The sequence below is a fragment of the Rhinoderma darwinii genome, chromosome 4, assembly GCF_050947455.1.
Source record: "Rhinoderma darwinii isolate aRhiDar2 chromosome 4, aRhiDar2.hap1, whole genome shotgun sequence".
In the NCBI taxonomy this organism is placed as follows: domain Eukaryota; kingdom Metazoa; phylum Chordata; class Amphibia; order Anura; family Rhinodermatidae; genus Rhinoderma; species Rhinoderma darwinii.
The window spans coordinates 36,419,701-36,441,682 of record NC_134690.1 but is presented as its reverse complement, the minus strand read 5'-3'; the positions used below and the strand labels follow the sequence as shown (position 1 = coordinate 36,441,682).

The following is a 21,982-nucleotide window of genomic DNA, read 5'->3' as shown; positions in this document are numbered from 1 at the left end:
TTCTGAGAGCCATAACTTTTTTATTTTTCCGTTGATTAAGTAGTATGAGGGCTTATTTTTTGCGGGATAAGCTGTAGTTTTTAATAATACCATTTATCACTTTTTATTTCATTTTTTGTGGGAGATTAGGTGACCAAAAAATAGAGATTCTGGCGTTTACAATTTGTTTTTTTTACGGCGTTCACTGTGCGGGTTAAATAATGATATATTGTAATAGTTCAGACTTTTACGGACGCGGCAATACCAATTATGGTTATTTATTTATTTTTTTACTATGCTCTAGGGGGAAAATGGGAAAAGGGTGTTTTTTTGAACTTTTAATACTTTTATTTTTGTTTACACAAAAAAAAAACTTTATTTAACTCATTTTTACTTTTTTTATTAGTCTCCCTAGCGGACTTCAACCAGCGATCGTTAGATCGCTTGCACGATATACTGCAATACTAATGTATTGCAGTATATCGTGATTGTGACAGGCCACTATTAAGCCCTGCCGGAGGCTTAATAGGTGTACAAAGATGGCGGACCTGGGGGCCTTCATTAAGCCCCCAGGCAGCCGTAGCAACCATCACCCCCCCACAATTGCGTTGCGGGGGGCGTGATGAGCTGTTAGAGGGGGTCGCCCCCCTCTTTCTAATTATTTAAATGCTGCGGTCTCTGTTGACCGCGGCATTTAACCAGTTAAACTAGCGGGATCATGCTCGAGCGCGATGGTGCTAGTTACCCTGAGCCCGCTCCATACTTCCCCTACCCGACTTTGGCGTATGGATACGTCAAATGTCGGGAAGCGGTTAATGGGTCAAAACCAGGACTATTAGCATGGCATGAGAAACCCCTTTTACCCTTTCAGGACTGAGCCATTGTTTGCTTTTTCATTTTAGTTTTTCACTCCCCGCCTTCCAAGAGCCATAACTTTTTTATTTTTCCGTCAATAGAGTGGTGTGAGGGCGTATTTATATTTTGTGGGAGTAGTTGTACTTTTTACTGACACTTTTTAAAGTACCATATACTAGTCCTTCTCAATGAATTAGAATATCAAAAAGTTAATTTATTTCAGTAATTTAATTCAAAAAGTGAAACTCATATATTATATAGATTCATTACACACAGAGTGATCTATTTCCAGCATTTTATTTTTAATGTTGATGATTATGGCAACAGTTAATGAAAACCCAAAATTCAGTGGGTCAGAAAATTAGAATATTATATAAGTTCAATTTAAAAAATGATTTTTAATACCGAAATGTTGGCCTACTGAAAAGTATGTACAGGATATGCCCTCAATACTTGGTCGGGACTCCTTTTGCATGAATTTCTGCATCAATGCAGCGTGGCATGGAGGTGATCAGACTGTGGCACTGCTGAGGTGTTATCAATGCGGCGTGGCATGGAGGTGATCAGCCTGTGGCACTGCTGAGGTGTTATCAATGCGGCGTGACATGGAGGTGATCAGACTGTGGCACTGCTGAGGTGTTATCAATGCGGCATGGCATGGAGGTGATCAGCCTGTGGCACTGCTGAGCTGTTATCAATGCGGCGTGACATGGAGGTGATCAGACTGTGGCACTGCTGAGGTGTTATCAATGCGGCATGGCATGGAGGTGATCAGCCTGTGGCACTGCTGAGCTGTTATCAATGCAGCGTGGCATGGAGGTGATCAGACTGTGGCACTGCTGAGGTGTTATCAATGCAGGGTGGCATGGAGGTGATCAGCCTGTGGCACTGCTGAGGTGTTATCAATGCGGCGTGGCATGGAGGTGATCAGACTGTGGCACTGCTGAGGTGTTATCAATGCGGCGTGGCATGGAGGTGATCAGCCTGTGGCACTGCTGAGGTGTTATCAATGCGGCGTGACATGGAGGTGATCAGACTGTGGCACTGCTGAGGTGTTGTCAATGAGGCGTGGCATGGAGGTGATCAGCCTGTGGCACTGCTGAGCTGTTATCAATGCGGCGTGGCATGGAGGCGATCAGACTGTGGCACTGCTGAGGTGTTGTCAATGCGGCGTGGCATGGAGGCGATCAGCCTGTGGCACTGCTCAGGTGTTATCAATGCGGCGTGACATGGAGGTGATCAGACTGTGGCACTGCTGAGGTGTTATCAATGCGGCATGGCATGGAGGTGATCAGCCTGTGGCACTGCTGAGCCGTTATCAATGCGGCGTGACATGGAGGTGATCAGACTGTGGCACTGCTGAGGTGTTATCAATGCGGCATGGCATGGAGGTGATCAGCCTGTGGCACTGCTGAGCTGTTATCAATGCAGCGTGGCATGAAGGTGATCAGACTGTGGCACTGCTGAGGTGTTATCAATGCAGGGTGGCATGGAGGTGATCAGCCTGTGGCACTGCTGAGGTGTTATCAATGCGGCGTGGCATGGAGGTGATCATACTGTGGCACTGCTGAGGTGTTATCAATGCGGCGTGGCATGGAGGTGATCAGCCTGTGGCACTGCTGAGGTGTTGTCAATGAGGCGTGGCATGGAGGTGATCAGCCTGTGGCACTGCTGAGCTGTTATCAATGCGGCGTGGCATGGAGGCGATCAGACTGTGGCACTGCTGAGGTGTTGTCAATGAGGCGTGGCATGGAGGTGATCAGCCTGTGGCACTGCTGAGCTGTTATCAATGCGGCGTGGCATGGAGGCGATCAGACTGTGGCACTGCTGAGGTGTTGTCAATGCGGCGTGGCATGGAGGCGATCAGCCTGTGGCACTGCTGAGGTGTTATCAATGCGGCGTGGCATGGAGGTGATCAGACTGTGGCACTGCTGAGGTGTTGTCAATGCGGCGTGGCATGGAGGCGATCAGCCTGTGGCACTGCTGAGGTGTTATCAATGCGGCGTGGCATGGAGGTGATCAGCCTGTGGCACTGCTGAGGTGTTATCAATGCGGCATGGCATGGAGGTGATCAGACTGTGGCACTGCTGAGGTGTTATCAATGCGGCATGGCATGGAGGTGATCAGCCTGTGGCACTGCTGAGGTGTTATGGAAGCCCAGGTTGCTTTGATAGTGGCCCTCAGCTTGTCTGCATTGTTGGGTCTGGGGTCTCTCATCTTCCTCTTGACAATACCCGGTAGATTCTCTATGGGGTTTAGGTCAGGCCAGTTTGCCGGCCAATCAAGTGCAGTGATACTGTGGTTATTAAACCAGGTGTTGGTACTTTTGGCAGTGTGGGCAGGTGCCAAGTCCTGCTGGAAAATGAAATCAGCATCTCCATAAAGCTTGTCAGCAGAGGGAAGCATGAAGTGCTCGAAAATGTGCTGGTAGACGCTGCGCTGACTCTGGAATTGATATAACACTGTGGACCAACACTGCTGCCCAGTGGTCCAAAGTCCGGTCTTCAGATGAAAGTAAATTTTGCATTTCATTTGGAGATCACGGTCCCAGAGTCTGGAGGAAGAGTGGAGAGGCGTCAATCCAAGTTGCTTGCGGCCCAGTGTGAAGTTTCCATAGTCAGTGTGTCATCTGCTGGTGGAAAATGGTTCGGAATGCACTAGATCCAGGTAGGTGCACGAATAGGGTCCCAACCCAATCGTATTGTGAAAAGTATTCGGCACACTGAGTCGTAGGTAATGGATTCTTGAAATTTTTATTATGTTTGATGCCAAGGGTTAGGTGCAACGTTTCGGTCAAATGACCTTCGTCAGGCACTATAAGTATACAGAATATTTATACATTGGTATATTAGCATCATATTCGTACATTGGTCAAAAGTTGAGTAAAACATAACGTAAGTAAGGAAAGTAAATAAATAAAAAACAAAATAAATCAAAGAACAGAATTGTGCATTGAAATATCACAGAATAAATCAAGCAAGAACAGTATGAGTGTACGGACGACATCCTTGTCCCAAGCACAATAACGTAATCAGGTATGCAGCAATATAACGAGTTCTTCATATAGGCAGCATAAACAGTTCCACAGAGGCTGTGTTTAACAAATAGAGATATCCATACATAGCTCATTAAGGAAAAGACAGGGGTAAAGCAGTATCTCCTGTTGTCAAACAGGTACATCGCTAAGGGTAACATAGTAACCTCATAACATGGTAGTAAAGTGGTAATAAAGTGTGACAGGCTTCCATGGTCTGCAAAGGCTATCAGTCTAGTGCTAACTAGCATAACATCAGGTCATAGTTGTAATGTATTGAGTGCAGAGTTGTTGTCAAGCCTACCTTGTTACCCTGGTTTCTGGTATGTCCAGACGATCGGCGCTGTGGATACGAATGGCGGAATTCCGCTTCTTTTTGGCACTAAAATGGGGGATCTATCGTAGGTTTAAATATCCCTGAGCGGGGCGGGCAGTGGGCGTGTCCCAGCGCGCGTATGGTTATTGACGTCACGCCATGGGCGTTCTGCTAATCAGAGGACACTCGTGTCCTCTCCTGTCAAACCCTGCCTCTCCTTAATCTGATTGGTCCTTGCTGTCCTTAGTAACGCCTATATGTTATCGAGCGTGAAGGGAATCCCTGCTGTCGGCTCTCGGCTGCAGCCATTTGTTATAGAATTGCATGGCGGCGGAGATCTTGTACATGCTATATTGTATAATAAAAAGTTCTACAACCTCTCAATATCATTTATGCATCAATATCTTACAGTTTTCAATATCTCTGCTTGCTGTCTCCAATAGATGCACTATGTGCCGTGCCAGAGACGTGTTAAAATGTGGGGAAACGTAGATGATATATATGCTTCTATACTTAGGTAATATCTTTGGAGAGCCTGCATTAGGGGGACAGTGTTTCTCAAACATAATATATTAGAGGAGGTAACTAGTGATAGTTTGTCATAGTTGTCGTTTTTAAAGACTTATTAATCCCTTAGCGATGTACCTGTTTGACAACAGGAGATACTGCTTTACCCCTGTCTTTTCCTTAATGAGCTATGTATGGATATCTCTATTTGCTAAACACAGCCTCTGTGGAACTGTTTATGCTGCCTATATGAAGAACTCGTTATATTGCTGCATACCTGATTACGTTATTGTGCTTGGGACAAGGATGTCGTCCGTACACTCATACTGTTCTTGCTTGATTTATTCTGTGATATTTCAATGCACAATTCTGTTCTTTGATTTATTTCGTTTTTTATTTATTTACTTTCCTTACTTACGTTATGTTTTACTCAACTTTTGAAAAAATGTACGTATATGATGCTAATATACCAATGTATAAATATTCTGTATACTTATAGTGCCTGACGAAGGTCATTTGACCGAAACGTTGCACCTAACCCTTGGCATCAAACATAATAAAAATGTCAAGAATCCATTACCTACGACTCAGTGTGCCGAATACTTTTCACAATGTCATCTGCTGGTGTTATATCGAATCTATATAATATATGAGTTTCACTTTTTGAATTGAATAACTGAAATAAATTAACTTTTTTAAGATATTCTAATTCTTTAAGAAGGACTAGTAATGTACTGAAAAACTGAAAAAAATTATTTACGGGCTGAAATTGGAAAAAAATGCGATTCCTCCATTGTTTTTTGGGTTTTGTTTTTACGGCTTTCACCATGCGGTAAAAATGACAACTTAACTTTATTCTGTGGCTCAATAAGATTACGATGATACCAAATTCATATAGGATTTATATATTTTAACACTTTTTTTAAAAACTATTTGTTAAAAAAAAAAATTGCTTTACCACATTCTGAAAGCCAGAACTTTTTAACAACTGAGCGGTGTGAGGACTTATTTTTTGGGAGAGAAGCTGTAGTTTTTATTGGTACCATGTTTTGTACATATACATTTTTGATCACTTTTTATGATTTTTTTTTAGAGAGATTGGCATTTCAAATTTTACATTTTTTACAGCGTTCACGTGCAAGTTCAATAAGCGTATATTGTAATAGTACAGACGCAACAATACCTATTTTGTTTATTTTTTTTATTTTTGACATTACTTCAGAGGGAAAAATGGGAAAAGGGGGCTTTTTTGATCTTTTAAGTTTTTGTTTTTTCACTAATTTCTTTATTTAAATTTTTGTTACACATTTTATTAGTTCCCCTAGGACCATGTATTGCAATGTATTGTCGATTTTACAGGCCTCTCTTAAGCCCTGTCACAGGACGGGCTTAACAGAGGCAGAGTGAAAGCAGACCTAGGGGCCTTTATTAGGGCCCTGGGCTGCCATGACAACCATAAGCACCCTACGATCGCGTTGTGGGAGGAAGACGAGGTGTCGGACGGGGCCGCTCCCTCTCTTTAAACTTTTTTTTTTACCGGAGCATTTGACGGTTTACACGGGCAGGAACATTGCGATCGCTGTTCCTGGCCGTTAGTACTGGGTGTCAACTGTAATACACAGCTGATACCCACAGCATATGGAGTGGGCTCAGCGCGTGAGCCCCCTCGATACATCACCTTCAGCCCCACGACGTGCTATTACGTTGTGCTGCGCAAAGGGGTTAATACCCTAGACCACAAAGGAAGTTACCCCTTCACTACCTGGAATTTAACATTCGATGGCCTATTCTTAGAATGTTTGATCTGTGTGGGTCTGACTGGGGTCTAATCTGCACAGAAACGGCCCTGTACATATGAGTATGGCTATGCCTTACAGGAAGGAGATGCCTTGAGCTGTAGTACCAGGCACAGTAGATCATATGGACGAGCCCCTGTGCCTGAGTAAACAGTAAACCATATGCAACGTTCCTGATAAGGACGGCTGTACTTGATAGAGCCGATGTCCCTCGATTGGTGGTAGTTTTAAAGTTTGGGGCTCCACGAATCAAACTGTAATGACATAACTGTATGGTGATGTGGGGGTATTATTCAGTTAGTGTATGGTGGTATTCACTGTATGGGGGTATTATTCAGTCACAGAAAGCAGTAGGCATTGATAGTAATGAAAAAGGCTTTTGCCTCCTGGGGTGTGGAGGCTTTATGAAAAAATGTTCTAGACACAACCCTGTTTTTATGTAGGATCCCTTTTGACATCACCACTCACGTTTTCCCATCAGGCAATCAAAGCCCAGGGAAAATATACCATATATAAAAGCTGCAATCTGATTGGTTGCTATGAGAAACTCCTCCTCCTTGTATCGACTGTTTCGTATATTATAACAGAGAACAATAGTATATTTTATATTCCTTTCAAGAACAATTATGTGTAATATTGGTATTTTTTTTTATTTCTTAAACAGTTGGAGGAAGAAAGTTGAGGAGACGGAGGTGTATTTCTGGTAATTATCTTATTGAATAATGAGCCTATTTCTCTAGTGTTGGATATAGGAATCTTCCATGTAGATGATATATGAGTAATCCCGGGGTGAGTGCTAATATGTCTACATAAAGGACGATAATACGGTATCATCTATGGGAATATATATATATATAGATTCCATTATTTAAGTGTGTTTATCTAGGAGAGACATATTATACTAGTATAGAAAGCTCGTTACACGGGTTTGCTAGTAAAAGGAATGATAAGTATTTATAATTGTGCTCTTTGAGAACGACGTTCTTCATTACAGGGTCGTCTTACTTCAGGGTTTTGCCTTCTTAACGCCTTGTTTTGGGAAGTGGTTTCTCGTTGTTCCTGGCGTTCCTCTGCACTCATAGTTGCTCTTCTTATTCTCTGAGCCAAATATATATATATATGATGATTATCAGCATTGTGCCTTTTATAAGTGAGCATGATCACACGTAGCAGCTGAGGGACAATCCTGATAATCAATATATATTATTGGATAACTCTAATGTAAAGAATTGTGTCCTGGTATTTTTTTTGAGATATGGGAATTGCATGCACAGTAATTCCTTAATTACTCCTAAAAATAAGAAAATCTTGAATCAAATCAAAAATGATTGACAAAAATCTAGATTTTATTTTTTGGGAAAAATCTACCAGCTCTACACCCAGTGATAACTCTGAGTACAGATAATGTAGATGTTACATGCAGTCCTATGTAACACCACAGATAACACAGTGATAACTCTCTGAGTACAGATAATGTAGTAGATGTCACCTGCAGTCCTATGTAACACCACAGATAAGACACTGATAACTCTCTGAGTACAGATAATGTAGTAGATGTCACCTGCAGTCCTATGTAACACCACAGATAAGACACAGTGATAACTTTCTGAGTACAGATAATGTAGTAGTGTCACCTGCAGTCCTATGTAACACCACAGATAACACACTGTGATAACTCTTAGTACAGATAATGTAGTAGATGTCACCTGCAGTCCTATGTAACACCACAGATAACACACAGTGATAAGTCTTTGAGTACAGATAATGTAGTAGATATCACCTGCAGTCCTATGTAACACCACAGATAACACACAGTCATAACTCTGAACACAGATAATGTAGTAGATGCACACACAGAAATATATACACTTACAGATACAGGGGCGTAGCTAAAGAGCCCTGGAGCAAAAATTCAGCTTGGACCCCCTACTCCTTCCTAACAGCACCAGACCCCTGCGCACACCTTACCCAGCCGCCTTGCACGACAGACCCCATGAATGCCTCCACAGTATAATCCCTCCCATAGCTGACCCCACAGTATAATACCCCCATAGCTGCCCACACAGTGTAATGCCCCATAGATGCCACCACACAGTATAATGCTCCCCATAGCTGCCTCCACAGTATCATGCCCCCCCCCATGGCTGCCCCCACAGTATATTGTGACCCATAGCTGCCCCATACAATATAATGCCCCCCATAGAGTATAATGCACTCCATACAATATAATGCCCTATACAGTATAATGCCCCCTATTGCCGCCACATACAGTATAATGCCCCCATACAGTATAATGACACCCATAGCTGCCCCATGCACTATAATGTCCATTATAGTATAATGCCCCATAGCTGTCCCATACAGTATCATGCCCCCCATTGCTGCCACATACAGTATAAAGCCCTCATAGCTGTCCCATACAGTATAATGCCCCCATACAGTATAGTGCCCCCATACAGTATAATGCCCACCATAGCTGCCACATACAGTATATTGCCCCCATACAGTATTTTAAGCCCCCTTATAGCTGCCCCATACAGTATAATGCCCCCAATAGCTATCCCATACAGTATAATGCCCTCCATATAGTAAAATTCCCCCTTAGCTGTCCTATACAGTATAATGCCCCCATACAGTATAATGCCCTCCATTGCTGCCACATATAGTATAATGCCCCCATACAGTATAATGCCCCCTATAGCTGCTCCGTACAGTATATTGCCCCCATACGGTATAATGCCCACTATAGCTGCCCCATTCAGTATAATTCCCCCATACACTATAGTGCCCTACATAGCTGTCACATACAGTATAATGCCCTATACAGTATAATTCCCCCTATATCTGCACAGTACAGTATAATGCCCCCCATAGCTGTCCCATACAATATAATGCCCCATACAGTATAATTCCCCCCTTAGCTGTCCTATACAGTATAATGCCCCATACAGTATTATGTCCTCCATTACTGCCACATACAGTATAATGCCCCCATACAGTATAATGCCCCCCTATAGCTGCCCCATATAGTATAATGCTCCCCATACAGTAGATTGCCCTCCATAGCTGCCACATACAGTATAATGCCCCCCTTAGCTGTCCTATACAGTATAATGCCCCCATACAGTATAATGCCCCCTTAGCTGTCCTATACAGTATAATGCCCCACACAGTATAATGCCCCCCTTAGCTGTCCTATACAGTACAATGCCCCAATACAGTATAATGCATCCTATAGCTGCCCCACACAGTATAATTCTCCCCATACAGTATAATGCCCTCTATAGCTGCCACATACAAAATAATGCCCAGATACAGTAAAATGCCACCTTTAGCTGTCCTATACAGTATAATGCCCCCCATACATTATAATGCCCCCTTAGAAGTCCCATACAGAATAATGCCCCCCATACAGTATAATGCCCTTTCAGCTGTCCTATACAGTATAATGCCCCCATACAGTATAATGCCCCATATAGCTGCCCCATAGATTATAATGCCCCCATAGCTGTTCCATACAGTATAATGCCCCCATATAGTATGATGCCCCCTCAGCAGCTACCATATGAGCCCCCCTCCCATACCCAGTATAATGCCCCCATATGTACATACCTAATAGAAAAATAATAACATAATTACTTACCTATCCCCATTCCCACGATGGGTGGAGAATCCTTCTCCTCCGGTCTGTGCTGTGAGTGACTCACTACATCGCGCCTGCCTGCGCCGAGCCGCTCGCGGCACAGTGAATACTGGAGCAGGACTCCAGCATTGCACTGAACTGTATTTGCGTCCTGAGGACGCAAATACAGTTGGAAGAGCGGTCAGCACTGGGTGGCAACAGGGCCCTGCGGGCTCCACAGGCTTGGGGGCCCGGTCGCAGCTGCGACCGATGCGATCTCTATAGCTACGCCACTATACAGATACATATATAGGCACTTAGACACACACACACACACGCACACACACACACACACACACGCACACACACACACACACACACACACACACACACAAAGACACACATACCCACATACTGGAATTTATACACACACAAATACTCAGACTCACAGACAAATGGAGGCACAAACAACAGACAGACTGAGCACTCACATCTCCTTCCTCACAGGCTTCTTGCAGGTCGGGCTGTGGGCAGAGCTAACTGTGCCTCGGACACCACATCCTTGCCAAATATGATAGATGATTTTTTTGGTAGGTTTCAGTTTTGTTATTCTAACTGGATTTGTATTTTCTCTTCCAGGCCATCAGGATATGGAGATGATCCTTTTTGGATTACCCTTGAGGAAATACCGTAAGTCTGTAGAACAAAAAGGATTATATTTTTCCTGTCAAAATGACGGACACTTCGGCGGAACCCAGCTGACCCATTAAAAGTCAATGGCGTCTGCAGGGCACCACTGGTATTCTTAGTGCAATAGATCCAGCATGGTGGTATTATTCAGTCACTACATGGTGGTATTATTCAGTCACTGCATGGTGGTATTATTAAGTCACTCTATGGTGGTATTATTCAGTCACTGTATGGTGGTATTATTTAGTCACTGTATGGTGGTATTATTTAGTCACTGTATGGTGGTATTATTCAGTCACTGAATGGTGGTATTATTCAGTCACTCTATGGTGGTATTATTCAGTTACTGTATGGAGGTATTATTCATTGACTGTATTGAGGTATTATTCATTGACTGTATGGAGCTACTATACAGTCACTGTATGGTGGTATTATTCACTTACTGTATGGAGTTATTATTCATTTACTGTTTGGAGCTATTATTCAGTCACTGTATGGTGGTATTATCCAGTCAGTGTATGGTGGTATTATTCAGTCACTACATGGTGGTATTATTCAGTCACTGCATGGTGGTATTATTAAGTCACTCTATGGTGGTATTATTTAGTCACTGTACGGTGGTATTATTCAGTCACTGTATGGAGGTATTATTTAGTCACTGTATGGTGGTATTATTCAGTCACTGCATGGTGGTATTATTAAGTCACTCTATGGTGGTATTATTTAGTCACTGTACGGTGGTATTATTTAGTCACTGTATGGAGGTATTATTTAGTCACTGTATGGTGGTATTATTCAGTCACTGAATGGTGGTATTATTCAGTCACTCTATGGTGGTATTATTCAGTCACTGTATGGAGGTATTATTCAGTTAGGCGGAATTCACACGACAGGGTTTCCCGGCCGGGTGCCGGCCGTTTATAAATCGGCCGGCACCCGGCTGCATTAGGAACAATAGACCCCTAATGGGGCTATTCACACGACCAATTTTTTGACGGCCGGGACATGCCCTATTTTCGGCCGGGTACCCGGCCGCCCGGCTCCCATAGAAGTCTATGGGGCCGGGTAATACACGGCCATCACCGGAATATGTCCTGAGTGATGGCCGGGTCTATCGTCGCACGCGCACGCTCTCTCCTCCTCCTCACAGTGTAGAGTGCAGAGGAGGAGGTTCTTTTTTTGCTCCCTGTAGGAGTCGAAATCCCCAATCCCCGGTCGGGGATTCCGCTACAGGAGAAGTGCGTGACTACACTGTCCATATATGGACACAACGAAGTCACTCACTTCTGCAGCGGAATCCCCCGACTCTATGGCCGGGGATGCCGCTACAGGAGAAATAAGTGACTACACTGTCCATATATGGACACAGCGATGTCACTCACTTCTGCAGCTGAATCCCCGACTCTATGGCCGGGGATTCCGCTACAGGAGAAGTGAGTGACTACACTGTCCATATATAGACACAGCGATGTCACTCATTTCTGCAGCGGAATCCCCGACTCTATGGCCGGGGATTCCGCTACAGGAGAAGTGAGTGACTACACTGTCCATATATGGACACAGCGATGTCCCTCACTTCTGCAGCGGAATCCCCGACTCTATGGCCGGGAATTCCGCTACAGGAGAAGTGAGTGACTACACTGTCCATATATGGACAGTGACGTCACTCACTTCTGAAGCGGAATTCCCGACCTGTGGCAGGGATTTCCTCTCCAGGAGAAGTAAGTGACTCCACTGTCCATATATGGACATCGAAGTCAGTGACTTCTCCTGGAAGGGGGGGATGGGTGCAACCTACAGGGGGCTGTGTGGCATCACCTACAGGGGACTTGGTGGCATCACCTACAGGGGGCTTGGTGACACCACCTACAGGGGGCTTGGTGGCACTGCCTGCAGGGGGCTGGGTGGCATCGCCTACAGGGGGCTGGGTGGCATCGCCTACAGGGGGCTGGGTGGCATCGCCTACAGGGGGCAGGGTGGCATCGCCTGCAAGGGGCTGTGTGGCATCGCCTGCAGGGGGCTGTGTGGCATCGCCTACAGGGGGCAGGGTGGCATCGCCTACAGGTGGCTGTGTGGCATCGCCTACAGGTGGCTGTGTGGCATCGCCTACAGGTGGCTGTGTGGCATCCCCTACAGGGGGCTGTGTGGCATCCCCTACAGGGGGCTGGGTGGCATCACCTACAGGGGGCTGGGTGGCATCACCTACAGGGGACTTGGTGGCATCACCTACAGGGGACTTGGTGGCATCACCTACAGGGGACTTGGTGGCATTACCTACAGGGGGCTGTGTGGCATCACCTACAGGGGGCTGTGTGGCATCACCTACAGAGGGCTGTGTGGCATCACCAACAGGGGGCTGTGTTTCATCACCAACAGGGGGCTGTGTGGCATTACCTACAGGGGGCTGGGTGGCATTACCTACCAGGGGGGCTGTGGCATTATCTACAAAGGGCTGTGTGGGGCAAAAATTGAAATGAAATTCATCCCATTTTAAAACGGACAGGGAAAAAAACGGATGCAAATCGGGTCCAAATCGGCCGGTAAAAACGGCAACTCGGCCCGGAACGGATGCAAACCGGATGCAAACCGGCCGGGAAAATCGGCCAAAAACGGCCGATTTTCCCGGCCGACACTCGGACCCTGTCGTGTGAATGAGGCCTTAGTGTATGGTAATATTATTCTGTCAGTGTCTGCAGCTATTATTCAGTCAGTGTAGGGTGGTATTATTCAGTTACTGTATGGTGGTATTATTCAGTTACTGTATGGTGGTATTATTTAGTCACTGAATGGTGGTATTATTTAGTCACTGTACGGTGGTATTATTTAGTCACTGTATGGAGGTATTATTTAGTCAGTGAATGGTGGTATTATTCAGTTACTGCATGGTAGTATTATATAGTCACTGTATAGAGGTATTATTTAGTCAGTGAATGGTGGTATTATTCAGTTACTGCATGGTAGTATTATATAGTCACTGTATGGTGGTATTATTCAGTTACTGTATGGTGGTATTATTCAGTCACTGTATGGTGGTATTATTTAGTCACTGTATGGTGGTATTATTTAGTCACTGTATGGAGGTATTATTCAGTCGGTGTATGGTGGTATTATTCAGTTACTGCATGGTAGTATTATATAGTCACTGTATGGAGGTATTATTCAGTCAGTGTATGGTGGTATTATTCAGTTACTATATGGTGGTATTATTCAATTACTGCATGCACACCTTACCCAGCCGCCTTGCACGACAGACCCCATGAATGCCTCCACAGTATAATGCCTCCCATAGCTGACCCCACAGTATAATGCCCCATAGCTGCCCCTACACGGTATAATGCCCGCATAACTGCCCACACACAGCATAATGCCCCCATAGCTGCCCACACAGTGTAATGCCCCATAGATGCCACCACTCAGTATAATGCCCCCCATAGCTGCCTCCACAGTATCATACCCCCCATGGTTGCCCCCACAGTATATTGCGACCCATAGCTGCCCCATACAATATAATGCCCCCATAGAGTATAATGCACTCCATACAATATAATGCCCCATACAGTATAATGCCCCCTATTGCCGCCACATACAGTATAATGCCCCCATACAGTATAATGACACCCATAGCTGCCCCATGCACTATAATGTCCAATATAGTATAATGCCCCATAGCTGTCCCATACAGTATCATGCCCCCCATTGCTGCCACATACAGTATAAAGCCCCCATAGCTGCCACATACAGTATAATGCCCCCCTTAGCTGTCATATACAGTATAATGCCCCCATACAGTATAATGCCCCCCTTAGCTGTCCTATACAGTATAATGCCCCACACAGTATAATGCCCCCCTTAGCTGTCCTATACAGTACAATGCCCCCATACAGTATAATGCATCCTATAGCTGCCCCACACAGTATAATGCTGTGTATGTAAGTGTTTTACTGTGTGTTTACTAGTGTATGTAAACCTACTACACTGTGTGTTAGCTCAAAAAATGGCGACACACAGTGTAGGAGGTTTGACCGTTCAATCCCCTCGTTTCTCCCGGAACTAGCCAGGATAAAGGAGGGGGGATTCTGAGAGCTCACTAGAGCGAGTGAGTTTTCTCAAATTTTGCAGCATAAAGCAATGTGGTTGCTTTACCACATGCAATACTGCAATTTTGGGAATTGCTCCATCTAGTGACCAGCACTGGGAAATATTATAAATTAGAATCTAATTTATAATATTTCCTGACTCGTGAAAAAAATTAAATAATTAGAACAATGTTTAATCACCTATACACTAATTGTTTAACTAAAAAAAAACAACATTTTTTTCTCGCGTCACATTCCCTTTAACAGAGGCAGAGTGAAAGCAGACCTGGGGGCCTTTATTAGGGCCCTGGGCTGCCATGACAACCATGAGCACCCTACGATCGCGTTGTGGGAGGAAGACGAGGTGTCGGACGGGGCCATTGCGATCGCTGTTCCTGGCCGTTAGTACTGGGTGTCAACTGTAATACACAGCTGATACCCACAGCATATGGAGTGGGCTCAGCGCGTGAGCCCCCTCGATACATCACATTCAGCCCCACGACGTGCTATTACGTTGTGCTGCGCAAAGGGGTTAATACCATAGACTACAAAGGAAGATACCCCTTCACTACCTGGAATTTAACATTCGATGGCCTATTCTTAGAATGTTTGATCTGTGTGGGTCTGACCGGGGTCTAATCTGCACAGAAACGGCCCTGTACATATGAGTATGGCTATGCCTTACAGGAAGGAGATGCCTTGAGCTGTAGTACCAGGCACAGTAGATCATATGGACGAGCCCCTGTGCCTGAGTAAACAGTAAACCATATGCAACGTTCCTGATAAGGACGGCTGTACTTGATAGAGCCGATGTCCCTCGATTGGTGGTAGTTTTAAAGTTTGGGGCTCCACGAATCAAACTGTAATGACATAACTGTATGGTGATGTGGGGGTATTATTCAGTTAGTGTATGGTGGTATTCACTGTATGGGGGTATTATTCAGTCACAGAAAGCAGTAGGCATTGATAGTAATGAAAAAGGCTTTTGCCTCCTGGGGTGTGGAGGCTTTATGAAAAAATGTTCTAGACACAACCCTGTTTTTATGTAGGATCCCTTTTGACATCACCACTCACGTTTTCCCATCAGGCAATCAAAGCCCAGGGAAAATATACCATATATAAAAGCTGCAATCTGATTGGTTGCTATGAGAAACTCCTCCTCCTTGTATCGACGGTTTCGTATATTATAACAGAGAACAATAGTATATTTTATATTCCTTTCAAGAACAATTATGTGTAATATTGGTATTTTTTTTTATTTCTTAAACAGTTGGAGGAAGAAAGTTGAGGAGACGGAGGTGTATTTCTGGTAATTATCTTATTGAATAATGAGCCTATTTCTCTAGTGTTGGATATAGGAATCTTCCATGTAGATGATATATGAGTAATCCCGGGGTGAGTGCTAATATGTCTACATAAAGGACGATAATACGGTATCATCTATGGGAATATATATATATATAGATTCCATTATTTAAGTGTGTTTATCTAGGAGAGACATATTATACTAGTATAGAAAGCTCGTTACACGGGTTTGCTAGTAAAAGGAATGATAAGTATTTATAATTGTGCTCTTTGAGAACGACGTTCTTCATTACAGGGTCGTCTTACTTCAGGGTTTTGCCTTCTTAACGCCTTGTTTTGGGAAGTGGTTTCTCGTTGTTCCTGGCGTTCCTCTGCACTCATAGTTGCTCTTCTTATTCTCTGAGCCAAATATATATATATATGATGATTATCAGCATTGTGCCTTTTATAAGTGAGCATGATCACACGTAGCAGCTGAGGGACAATCCTGATAATCAATATATATTATTGGATAACTCTAATGTAAAGAATTGTGTCCTGGTATTTTTTTTGAGATATGGGAATTGCATGCACAGTAATTCCTTAATTACTCCTAAAAATAAGAAAATCTTGAATCAAATCAAAAATGATTGACAAAAATCTAGATTTTATTTTTTGGGAAAAATCGACCAGCTCTACACCCAGTGATAACTCTGAGTACAGATAATGTAGATGTTACATGCAGTCCTATGTAACACCACAGATAACACAGTGATAACTTTCTGAGTACAGATAATGTAGTAGTGTCACCTGCAGTCCTATGTAACACCACAGATAACACAGTGATAACGTTCTGAGTACAGATAATGTAGTAGTGTCACCTGCAGTCCTATGTAACACCACAGATAACACACAGTGATAACTCTCTGAGTACAGATAATGTAGTAGATATCACCTGCAGTCCTATGTAACACCACAGATAACACACAGTCATAACTCTGAACACAGATAATGTAGTAGATGCACACACAGAAATATATACACTTACAGATACAGGGGCGTAGCTAAAGGGCCCTGGAGCAAAAATTCAGCTTGGACCCCCTACTCCTTCCCAACACCACCAGACCCCTGCACACTCCTTACTCAGCCGCCTTGCACGACAGACCCCATGAATGCCTCCACAGTATAATGCCTCCCATAGCTGACCCCACAGTATAATGCCCCATAGCTGTCCCCACACGGTATAATGCCCCCATAACTGCCCACACACAGCATAATGCCCCCATAGCTGCCCACACAGTGTAATGCCCCATAGATGCCACCACACAGTATAATGTTGCCCATAGCTGCCTCCACAGTATCATGCCCCCCCATGGCTGCCCCCACAGTATATTGCGACCCATAGCTGCCCCATACAATATAATGCCCCCCATAGAGTATACTGCACTCTATACAATATAATGCCCTATACTGTATAATGTCCCCTATTGCCGCCACATACAGTATAATGCCCCCATACAGTATAATGACACCCATAGCTGCCCCATGCACTATAATGTCCAATATAGTATAATGCCCCATAGCTGTCCCATACAGTATCATGCCCCCCATTGCTGCCACATACAGTATAAAGCCCCCATAGCTGTCCCATACAGTATAATGCCCCCATACAGTATAGTGCCCCCATACAGTATAATGCCCACCATAGCTGCCACATACAGTATATTGCCCCCATACAGTATTTTAAGCCCCCTTATAGCTGCCCCATACAGTATAATGCCCCCAATAGCTATCCCATACAGTATAATGCCCTCCATATAGTAAAATGCCCCCTTAGCTGTCCTATACAGTATAATGCCCCCATACAGTATAATGCCCTCCATTTCTGCCACATACAGTATAATGCCCCCATACAGTATAATGCCCCCTATAGCTGTTCCGTACAGTATATTGCCCCCATACGGTATAATGCCCCCTATAGCTGCCCCATTCAGTATAATTCCCCCATACACTATAGTGCCCTACATAGCTGCCACATACAGCATAATGCCCTATACAGTATAATGCCCCTATATCTGCACAGTACAGTATAATGCCCCCCATAGCTATCCCATACAATATAATGCCCCATACAGTATAATTCCCCCCTTAGCTGTCCTATACAGTATAATGCCCCCATACAGGTATTATGCCCTCCATTACTGCCACATACAGTATAATGCCCCCATACAGTATAATGCCCCCTATAGCTGCCCCATACAGTATAATGCTCCCCATACAGTAGAATGCCATCCATAGCTGCCACATACAGTATAATGCCCCCTTAGCTGTCCTATACAGTATAATGCCCCCATACAGTATAATGCCCCCCTTAGCTGTCCTATACAGTATAATGCCCCACACAGTATAATGCCCCCCTTAGCTGTCCTATACAGTACAATGCCCCCATACAGTATAATGCCCCCCTTAGCTGTCCTATACAGTATAATGCTCCCCATACAGTATAATGCCCTCTATAGCTGCCACATACAAAATAATGCCCACATACAGTAAAATGCCACCTTTAGCTGTCCTATACAGTATAATGCCCCCCATACATTATAATGCCCCCTTAGAAGTCCCATAAAGTATAATGCCCCCCATGCAGTATAATGCCCCCTCAGCTGTCCTATACAGTATAATGCCCCATATAGCTGCCCCATAGATTATAATGCCCCCATAGCTGTTCCATACAGTATAATGCCCCCCATATAGTATGATGCCCCCTCAGCAGCTACCATATGAGCCCCCCTCCCATACCCAGTATAATGCCCCCATATGTACATACCTAATAGAAAAAAACATAATTATTTACCTATCCCCATTCCCATGATGGGTGGAGAATCCTTCTCTTCCGGTCTGTGCTGTGAGTGACTCACTACATCGCGCCTGCCTGCGCCGAGCCGCTCGCGGCACAGTGAATACTGGAGCAGGACTCCAGCATTGCACTGAACTGTATTTGCGTCCTGAGGACGCAAATACAGTTGGAAGAGCGGTCAGCACTGGGTGGCAACGGGGCCCTGCGGGCTCCACAGGCTTTGGGGCCCGGTCGCAGCTGCGACCGATGCGATCCCTATAGCTACGCCTCTATACAGATACATATATAGGCACTTAGACACACACACACACACACACACACACGCACACGCACACGCACACGCACACACACACACACACACACACACACACACACAAAAGACATACATACCCACATACTGGAATTTATACACACACAAACACTCAGACTCACAGACAAATGGAGGCACAAACAACAGACAGACTGAGCACTCACATCTCCTTCCTCACAGGCTTCTTGCAGGTCGGGCTGTGGGCAGAGCTAACTGTGCCTCGGACACCACATCCTTGCCAAATATGATAGATGATTTTTTTGGTAGGTTTCAGTTTTGTTATTCTAACTGGATTTGTATTTTCTCTTCCAGGCCATCAGAATATGGAGATGATCCTTTTTGGATTACCATTGAGGAAATACCGTAAGTCTGTAGAACAAAAAGGATTATATTTTTCCTGTCAAAATGACGGACACTTCGGCGGAGCCCAGCTGACCCATTAAAAGTCAATGGCGTCTGCAGGGCACCACTGGTATTCTTAGTGCAATAGATCCAGCATGGTGGTATTATTCAGTCACTACATGGTGGTATTATTCAGTCACTGCATGGTGGTATTATTAAGTCACTCTATGGTGGTATTATTTAGTCACTGTACGGTGGTATTATTCAGTCACTGTATGGTGGTATTATTCAGTCACTGTATGGTGGTATTATTTAGTCACTGTATGGTGGTATTATTCAGTCAGTGAATGGTGGTATTCAGTCATTGTATGGAGGTATTATTGAAATACTGTATGGAGGTATTATTCATTGACTGTATGGAGGTATTATTCATTGACTGTATGGAGCTACTATACAGTCACTGTATGGTGGTATTATTCAGTCAGTGTATGGTGGTATTATTCAGTCACTGTATGGAGGTATTATTTAGTCACTGTATGGAGGTATTATTTAGTCACTGTATGGTTGTATTATTCAGTCACTGTATGGTGGTATTATTCAGTCACTCTATGGTGGTATTATTCAGTCACGGTATGGAGGTATTATTCAGTTAGGCGGAATTCACACGACAGGGTTTCCCGGCCGGGTGCCGGCCGTTCATAAATCGGCCGGCACCCGGCTGCATTAGGAACAATACACCCCTAATGGGGCTATTCACACGACCAATTTTTTGACGGCCGGGAAAACCAGCCGTCAAAAAATGGGACAAGCCCTATTTTCGGCCGGGTACCCGGCCGCCCGGCTCCCATAGAAGTCTATGGGGCCAGGTAATACACGGCCATCACCGGAATATGTCCTGAGTGATGGCCGGGTCTACCGTCGCTCGCGCACTCTCTCTCCTCCTCCTCACAGTGCAGAGTGCATGTGAGGAGGAGGAGGAGGGTCTTTTTTTGCTCCCTGTAGGGCAGGGGATTTGGGATTCCGCTACAGGAGAAGTGCGTGACTACACTGTCCATATATGGACACAGCGAAGTCACTCACTTCTGCAGCGGAATCCCCGACTCTATGGCCGGGGATGCAGCTACAGGAGAAGTAAGTGACTACACTGTCCATATATGGACACAGCGATGTCACTCACTTCTGCAGCGGAATCCACGACTCTATGGCCGGGGATGCCGCTACAGGAGAAGTAAGTGACTACACTGTCCATATATGGACACAGCGATGTCACTCACTTCTGCAGCTGAATCCCTGACTCTATGGCCGGGGATTCCGCTACAGGAGAAGTGAGTGACTACACTGTCCATATATGAACACAGCGATGGCACTCACTTCTGCAGCGGAATCCCCGACTCTATGGCCGGGGATTCCGCTACAGGAGAAGTGAGTGACTACACTGTCCATATATGGACACAGCGATGTCACTCACTTCTGCAGCGGAATCCCCGACTCTATGGCCGGGGATTCCGCTACAGGAGAAGTGAGTGACTACACTGTCCATATATGGACAGTGATGTCACTCACTTCTGAAGCGGAATTCCCGACCGGTGGCAGGGAATTCCTCTCCAGGAGAAGTCAGTGACTCAACTGTCCATATTTGGACATTGAAGTCAGTGACTTCTCCTGGAAGGGGGGAATGGGTGCAACCTACAGGGGGCTGTGTGGCATCACCTACAGGGGACTTGGTGGCATCACCTACAGGGGACTTGGTGGCATCACCTACATGGGGCTTGGTGGCACCACCTACAGGGGGCTTGGTGGCACCACCTACAGGGGGCTGGGTGGCATCACCTACAGGGGGCTGGGTGGCATCGCCTACAGGGGGCTGGGTGGCATCGCCTACAGGGGGCAGGGTGGCATCGCCTACAGGGGGCAGGGTGGCATCGCCTACAGGATACAGGGTGGCATCGCCTGCAGGGGGCTGGGTGGCATCGCCTACAGGGGGCTGGGTGGCATCACCTACAGGGGGCAGGGTGGCATCGCCTACAGGGGGCAGGGTGGCATCGCCTGCAAGGGGCTGTGTGGCATCGCCTGCAGGGGGCTGTGTGGCATCGCCTACAGGGGGCAGGGTGGCATCGCCTACAGGTGGCTGTGTGGCATCGCCTACAGGTGGCTGTGTGGCATCACCTACAGGGGGCTGGGTGGCATCACCTACAGGGGGCTGGGTGGAATCACCTACAGGGGGCTGGGTGGCATCACCTACAGGGGACTTGGTAGCATCACCTACATGGGACTTGGTGTCATCACCTACAGGGGACTTGGTGTCATCACCTAC

General features: G+C 45.3%; 1 protein-coding gene across 1 annotated transcript in view; it reads left to right on the top strand.

The window, feature by feature from the left end:
* Window positions 1-21,982, top strand: part of LOC142760399 (uncharacterized) — a 93,828-nt gene that overhangs the window by 12,034 nt on the left and 59,812 nt on the right. Inside the window, exons 4-5 of the mRNA XM_075863585.1 lie at window positions 7,152-7,190; window positions 10,749-10,799. Coding sequence (XP_075719700.1) covers window positions 7,152-7,190; window positions 10,749-10,799 — 90 coding nt within the window. The remainder of the gene's footprint in view (window positions 1-7,151; window positions 7,191-10,748; window positions 10,800-21,982) is intronic.